The sequence below is a fragment of the Trypanosoma rangeli genome (assembly GCF_003719475.1).
Source record: "Trypanosoma rangeli strain AM80 chromosome Unknown Tra_15.4_contig_00092, whole genome shotgun sequence".
NCBI classification, from domain to species: Eukaryota; Euglenozoa; class Kinetoplastea; order Trypanosomatida; family Trypanosomatidae; genus Trypanosoma; species Trypanosoma rangeli.
The window spans coordinates 48,043-55,782 of record NW_021705835.1 but is presented as its reverse complement, the minus strand read 5'-3'; the positions used below and the strand labels follow the sequence as shown (position 1 = coordinate 55,782).

The window sequence follows — 7,740 nt, the reverse complement described above, 5'->3', positions numbered from 1 at the left end:
GTGGTTCGGCTTTTTATTTTTGGTCACAGACTCGCGACACATGGGGCACGTGCGCACGTCCTTAACGCACTCCATGCAAAAAATGTGCCCACACGAAACCAGCTCCACCGGGTCCTTCCAAGAATCCAGGCAAAGCGCGCAGCGCAACTCCTCACTGCACCTCGTGGCCATGATAATGGGAGGCATGAGTAACTACGGGCACGGACAAAGTCTTCCTCGAAAGAGAGGGATGATCCTCCTAACTAATCACCACCTTACAAGGGAGAGAGGAATAAGGCAGCGGCAGACACGCATGCTGAGTAGCCCAGCAACACTTCGCACACCTCCATACTCGGTCTCCGCCCTTCCCTCTCTCTCAGTTCATTTTTTTTTTTGACTTGTTTGTTTGTTTGTGTTTGTGTGCCAAAAAAAGAATGCTATTACGATGCCGTTGTACGTAAGGAAACAGTGGGAACAAGAGTTAGATAAAATTGAGTCGTACACCGGAATATTTTTCTTAAAAGAAAAAAAAAACATCCTAATTTCCGGTTGCTTTCCCTCTTGTTTATTTGTTTTTGTTGTAGTTGGCGGATGAGATTTATATACATCGTTTTGCTATTGTTTTTAATTCATTTTTGTATATGACCATTGTTTGCGGTGCATAAAGTGTTACTTTCGTGTTTGATCGACCTCGCTGGAGAGCGCGATCCCCTGGAAGGTGCCGGGCTGGTCAAAGATAGAGCCTCGGGAGGGATTCATTGCCCGGCGACGCAATTCTTCGTCGGAAAGGTGTGGATAACTGCTGTAGACACTCTGAGTGTCTTTTGTCCCACATCGGTGGGCTAGCGACTGCTGCCGTGTTCCTTGCCACCCGCAGCTTCCGCACATCACAGGGAGGACCAGCACCCCCTGTGCCACGGAATATGGTCCTGGCTTGGTGTACTCAACGTGACCACGGCACGTAGGGCAATTGGTCGCCCCTCGAATGCAGGACTCGCAGAATATGTGGCCGCAAATGAACACCTGTGTGGGGTTCTGAAATGAGTCCAGGCACACCTGACATGTAAGGGCCTCAGGAGCGCTGAAGGCCCTGCAGCAAGACATCAGCGGAAGGAATACGCAGAAGATAAAGCTTCTAGAAATTTTCCTTCTGGGGTCTTTGGCTGACAGTGTCGGAAAGTGGGAGGTGGGAAGGCAAAAAAAAAAAAAAATGATGTATTTTTTGAACTGTTTTCCTCTGGCGTCGTGCCAAAGAGCAGAACGATCAATGCGGCCATAAACACAGCGGGCAGATGCAGGTGAGGAGAAAGGGAAGGGAAACACTACACCCCAAGAAGGAACTCTAACAGGCCGACTTGGGGCGCAGCATAGGCAGAGGCGTCAGGCCCAGCGCTTGCCAGAGACGAGTCTCGCACTAATATACCCGACCCAACAAAACAATTTTAAAACGTGAAAAAAAAAAACTGAGTGAAGCAATGCGGTTTAAATGAAACGTAGCATCTTGATGGATTTGCTTTCCCCGAAGGTTCCGGGTGACGTGTGCATGTACAACGACGACCAGGTTGTCGCCATTGCCCACTGTTCCATTGCTTCTGTGGAGCAAAGCCGCCTAACAACAATACGGTGTGGAGTTGGTAAAGCACCCACAAGAGATGTGTTGCGTATCACAACCGCGGTGTTCGCCACGCCAGAAGCTTCCGAAGCGGCAACGGCTCCTTCAACGGCAGTGATTGCGTCCCTGATGGTGTCTATAAGGAACGGGGAGGTAACCTGCACACGGAGGGCGTCACGTCCCTCCACCAGAAACACCTCTGACACCTCACTCACCAAAGACTTGCACTTCATAAAGGCGGCAAGAAGGACTGCTGCGGCCCCCTCATGATACTGCAGCACACTTGCAACGGCTCCCACAACACCAAACATCACAACATGATCTGCCGCCACTTCTGCACCATCGGCAAGCGTCTCATTGGTTGCCAATAAAGCCTCGTACGCAAGACATCTTGTGGCCACCAAAGTAAAGACAAGACTCAGCTTTTCTGCACTGACGAGGCTGATGCTGTTAACAAAAGGAGCAAGGTTCGATATGATCGCACTGCAAGTCACATGCAAGGGACATATCATCTCATGACGAAACAGTATGAACGAGCACAACATGATAATTAGTAAATCATTGTAGGTGCCCATAAAAGGCTCAAATTCAAAGGGAAGACGCTCACGAAAGGCCGCGTTGCACTGAAGACAAAATGCTCGCAGTTCAGATAGTCGCAGCAACAGAAACAACACAAGCTGCAGATGTGGAAAGTACTTTGGGTCCCGCCTGGCGTTGAGCGCGTAATCCACCAGAGGCACTATATAATCCACCGCCTCCGGTTGCTGCCCAAACGCCACCCGACACTGGGGAGAAAGCTCAACTAACCGCCAGAGCAGCATCATGAACTCATCCTGCGTTATGAAGCAATGCTGCGATTCGGGGAGAAACGTTCGATTTGAATACAATTTTAGACCAATAATGTTTCTTAGATGCAGCACGACGTACTTCGCCTCCTCCAGCGTCAATGCACAGATGAGTTCCCTTGCGCTATGAATGATTTGTAAGGGTTGTGGGCTAGGCGGATGCTCTACTGAGGTCTCAGACATGCCTCCCTGTGTTTCCACGGTCTCTTTTGATTCACGGTGATCTTCCTGCTCCTCAGACCCAGTAGTGTTTCGGGCCTGTGCGGGTCCCTCAACCCTGGCGCCTGGATAACATATCAGGGCACTTAAAAATCGTGCAGACATTAATACCACCTTCTCCTCCTTCCCCACCCAATGGCTTGTGTATGGCATAGAACCAAACGGTGCATATGACAATATGGCATTCAACGCGGAGGCGACGAGTGTTGGGAGAAGTGGCGTCTCATAGGCGTTAACTAGTGGTTCTGAAAAGACGGTGTCTCGCGTGGCAGGCGGGGAAAACAATGGATAGGCCAAAAATGCAGTGAGTGTGTAGAGGAGCTGGTATCGAAGGGCATGTGTCGTGGCGTTTACCACCTGTGAGACGGTAAGTTGTTCCTGCATTCCACCCACGCCCGGGTACCACAAGAGGGACGCATCCACATTGGGGTGACTCCCACATTGTGTTGCAGGGGCAGATGATGTGGGCAGCGTCAGGCCGCGAATAAAACAACAGTCCACCAGCAGCCGTCCCAAGAATTTGCTAAGTGTTGCATTCTGACCAGGCAAAAACGGAAGCATCTGTTTCGGATGTTGCTCATCACAGGCAAGATTTTCCTCAAAAAAAAATTGTACAAAGGAGGCGGCAAAACGTGTTCGATGTCGTGCACCGCCTTCCCCCACTTTGAGGAGGTTCGCATCCGTCAAAACTTCACTGGCGTTGGGCGCGTCAGTTGCGGCCAGCTCCCCCTCATCACACGGTGTGTCTCCGCCCTCCATTGCGATGGGGAGCATTCGCCGCAGTACACACAGAGCATTCATAAGCATTTGCGATACGGATTGCATGTCGGCCGCGGATTCAAGAGAGGCAATGCGCACCAGCGAGACAGTCTCAATACATTTAAACAGTAGTATCGCAAAGTTCTTCGTGTAGTAGTGCCGCATCAGCCTTAACGTAGAAAACGGAAGGGCTCGCTCAACCTCAGTGTCAGAGAGGGATGTGTTTAGCAGCAACGCGAGCGAGCCATTGTCCACAGGTGCATCAGTTAGCAGCAAGCGTAAGGCCTTACCCACTTCCAGCGTTGAGCTTGACGTCCCCATCTATTCAGGACTATATTAGACTTTGCTGTGGCGTTCCCTTCCTCGGGAGGATGCAAGAACAGGCAGATACAGACGGAACGTGTAAAGTTTAACGACACATCATGTCCCTTCAACAGGGCATTTATCCGTTGTTATTTTTGTTCTGATATTTTCGTCGGAAAAGGGAGAGAGAGAGCAGTGAAGCATGCACCAAACACACGGGTATGCAATCAACTAAAAAAAAGGCGGACTGAGAAAGTAATAGAAGCGGCTGCCCACAGCGACCAGATGACAGTTAATAAAATGTACACCGGGCGCTGCGTGTGCCCCAAAGTTGCGCGAGAGAACCCTCATATAAACGTGGATAACGCGTGCGTGCACGACGACTACGCCCCATGCTCACTCGCACCTCGGCCGCAGCACAACCTTCTTAGCCGCTCGTACACGCGTTACAGAGCCTCTGCGCACGTCATGAGGGGGTTAAGTTCCGTTTGCATCAAACAAAATCATAGGTAAAACACCGTCGTCCAGGGAAAGATAAGGGATTCTACACTTAAAACAGCACCGCGTCGCGGTGTCGAGTCGGCATGGCAACAAAAAAAGAGCAGCCGGAGGTACTGGCGTCAGGTGGAAAAAAAAAGGTTTGTAGAAGTCTTCACGCAGCGAGTAAATGGCTGTAGCAGAGAACCCTATCGAAGACATCTCAAGCAATGCTTGTGCGCATACTTCTTAGAGGCGTGCGTGCACCCACATGCCGCACCCCCCCCCACCTCTCTTTCTCCTTTTTTTTTCTTTTTTTTGCTCATTTGTTGGCTTGTTGTTGTTTTTCGCGCTTTGGCGGAGAGACTCTCTTTGAGGAGAGGGAGGGGGACAGACAAACTGGAGACGGCTGAGGAAACACTCACGGGCACACCACCCAACGCCTACAGAAGGGAGAACATACCAGTAAACAAAAAAAAAAGGAGTAAACCAAGCAGAATTAGTGAGCAAATACAAAACCGCAGTCATTTATTTACCCACCGCACGAGGACCAGGCGCCCAGTGGAGCACATAATATCTTTTTTTATCACCACAACCACAACCGTATTACACATGGCAAACACACACAAAAGCACAGAGAGGGAACAATAATAACAAAACAAAAAAAAAACTGCAGAACCCATTAACTGTGAAAATCAGGCAAAATTTACATCCTTGGTACGTTGTGGTCAGTACACCTGTTCCTCCAACCGAAACGGCACATGCACGCGATTCCGCCGCAGCAAACGCTCCCTTTCCCGCACCTTGCACAGTCTAGCTGCAGTCCTCCTAGCCACATAACATCGGTAGGCACATTGAATTACTATTGCCGCTTTATTTTGAAAGCGCCGCTGCAACTCCACCTTTTCCCTCGCCCGTCGCAGTAGGCGCTGCTGCAGTCGCCTCTGTATAGGGATCCTGGTGGCGCGTCGTATGCGATATCCCCGAAATGCGCTCTGAATAATTGTGGCACACTTGTTTAGCAACGAAGCACGATAACAGTTTCGCCCGTAACAACGTTTTGCGTGAACGACAGGACCATAAACGCGCCGCACCAAAAACCCACGAAATGTTTTTTGTATAAGTGTCGCGTAGTACTCCCGCGAGAACTTGAAGTGATGAAGTGTAAATTGCGCTAGATCTCCCTCCTCATGCCACTTATGGAGCCTGTATGCATGACGCCGATACGCGCGTTGAATCTGTGTCACCGCGAATTCGCGTGCCACCGTCTCCTTCTGACGTTTCAACACCTTATCTCTTTCTTCCTGCTGAGCAAGGTAGAAACGTCGTGTGACCTGCATGTGAAACATGCTTTGGATCTTCGTGACTCGGCGTACTTTGGTCTGGTGTTGCTCCTGCAGTCTTCGCAACTCTTTAGTCGCCAGCCAGCGCCTTGCGTACTTCTGCAGAGTAATTGCAGCCTTTTCCTCAACGTATTTCACGCGAGCTTTCCCCCGTATTGGAATAACATCAAAATATTTTTGTTTGAGAACAAAACGAAAGAATCTCACTATTCGCCTCGCACTCGCATTCACCAAAATCCTCCTTGCCTCCTGCTTCGTCTTCATACTCGCTTTCAACTTCACGATGTCCTGCGCAAGGTTGAAGATAAGAAGAGCACGCCCCACGATATTTGTGGCTTCCCACCTTTCCTTATACGCCTTTTCGGCCCGCAACAACGTCTGCAAACGATGATTCAAAATCTTTCTAAATGCGGCAACGCTGCGCTGAGCATTTTCAATAGACTTCTCCGAGAGTGGGGGTGGCATAAACGTCTTCATAATATTCACCACCTCCGTAGAGGGTAGAAAAGCTTGTTTTGCCTTCGGTGATGGTGCAATGACGATGTCGTCATTCTTCTTGGCAATCGGGGACCAAATTGTCCTCCGTGGGGACTGGATATTTTTTATCTCCGCCTCATCTACAATCTGCAGAGGTGTTTCCTCGCATAGCACGACCATAGCAACACTGTTTGAGCCTGCACCCTCCGTGAAGGGAAAGACGATCTCGTCAATAGTGTGGTTTCCCGTCAAGACCATGTCTCCCACATCCACCACCCGAAGCAGTGGAACCGCGAAGTTGGTTAGACCCTCTATCCGCATTTTCTGCTTCAGATATTCACTTATAGGGGGAAGTTCCACAGAGTCATCTTTTGTATCATTCGTCGCACTTGAATTCCGCCACCTGTGTTTTTTGCCACGACTCAAACGCTTCGAAGAAGAGGGCACCGATAATGCAGACTTAGGTCGGCCACCTTTTCGTCGAACAGTTGCTTCCACCTGTCTGGCAGCCTCCAACTCTGCATCAGCGAGTTCGCGTCGTCGGACCGCCTCTTCTCTGCGGCGTTGTATAATTTCAATAAATTGTCTGCGGGCGCGTTCAATGACGCTTGACCATTGTTGGTAGGGGCTTGAGACTAGCATTTTCTTCGCTTGATTGTAGTGGTCTTCCGCCTCGTGTGGCTGCAGGTATTCCTCAGCGATGGCCAAATAATGATACGCGAACGCGCAAAGAAGTACGTCCACATCTTCACGGGTCGTAGTACTTTCACACACCCGTTCCTTTTTCTCCTCGTCGTTGTCTTCTGTCCTGCGAAGCACCTCCAGTGCTCGCTCACACACCTCTGAGAATGAGCAATTGTGTACGCTTAATGCACATATGTTAATAAGAATAATACATGTCATCTCTTCTGACACAGCGTTGTCGAGTGCCATCTGAAAAAACGCTGCGGCCCTTGTCGTATTTCCTGATCGCAGTAAAAGGCAGGCCCAATTGTTCAAGCTCAGTGACACAAGGAACGCAATACCTCTATCTTCCTGAGCAGGTACGAACAGCTGGCTGGGGTCATCAGTGTCAAGATTTCCTTGAATATAATTTCGCCTCAGCAGCTCCTCGAGGCATAACCGCATAAAATCCTTCGCCACCTTGATGTCGGTTGCGACGCTTTTAACGCTAAACGCGTTGCAGTGCAGTATAAAGTCCTTGAACAGCACGCTTCCCGCTACTGCGTCGTGCCCCGACAAAGTCATCGAGTCCGATGTAACGAAAGCAGCGGCAGCAGCGTCCTCCACCTGCACGAGAGCCCGCTCATAGGCCTTAATTGCCAGAAAGTGCTTGGAGTCGGCATACAGCTTCGTCGCCAGACACATATAGTCAGCATCCTCCTCTGCCGCTGCCATTCCACTGCCGCGGCTCTTCAACCCCAATCCACTGTCAAGGAGGGAAAGAGAAAAAAAAAGGCAAAAAATAAAACAAAACAAAGCAAGGCACTCTGTGTTTTCAATAGTTTCCTTCCACTTAATAATAATGTATGTAACATAACAAAACAACAAATACAAAAATAAATGCCAAAACAAACCACACACAAAAAATATCCCCAAACAACAGATCTAAACGGTGAAATTAGTGGTAATAACAATAATACCACGCACAGGCATCCCGTTACTCGCAACACTCTGTGAGGCAATAAAAGGGGGGGAAAGAAACTGCAAAAAAAAAAAAACGCAC

At 49.5% G+C, this 7,740-nt stretch overlaps 3 protein-coding genes across 3 annotated transcripts, besides 2 other annotated features; all 3 read right to left on the bottom strand.

The window, feature by feature from the left end:
* Window positions 1–363: 363 nt before the first annotated feature.
* Window positions 364–402: a sequence feature (A-rich).
* Window positions 403–648: 246 nt separating this feature from the next.
* TraAM80_03533 (EF hand) lies at window positions 649–1,083 on the bottom strand (the record flags this gene model as incomplete). Its single annotated transcript, XM_029380499.1, has 1 exon — window positions 649–1,083. The coding sequence occupies one exon, from the start codon at window positions 1,081–1,083 to the stop codon at window positions 649–651; it is 435 nt and encodes a 144-aa protein (XP_029239716.1).
* Window positions 1,084–1,461: 378 nt separating this feature from the next.
* Window positions 1,462–3,735, bottom strand: TraAM80_03532 (putative protein HID1; the record flags this gene model as incomplete). Its single annotated transcript, XM_029380498.1, has 1 exon — window positions 1,462–3,735. The coding sequence occupies one exon, from the start codon at window positions 3,733–3,735 to the stop codon at window positions 1,462–1,464; it is 2,274 nt and encodes a 757-aa protein (XP_029239715.1).
* Window positions 3,736–4,922: 1,187 nt separating this feature from the next.
* Window positions 4,923–7,412, bottom strand: TraAM80_03531 (uncharacterized protein; the record flags this gene model as incomplete). Its single annotated transcript, XM_029380497.1, has 1 exon — window positions 4,923–7,412. One exon carries the CDS (start codon window positions 7,410–7,412, stop codon window positions 4,923–4,925), a length of 2,490 nt encoding a protein of 829 aa, XP_029239714.1.
* Window positions 7,413–7,462: 50 nt separating this feature from the next.
* Window positions 7,463–7,498: a microsatellite.
* Window positions 7,499–7,740: the final 242 nt, after the last annotated feature.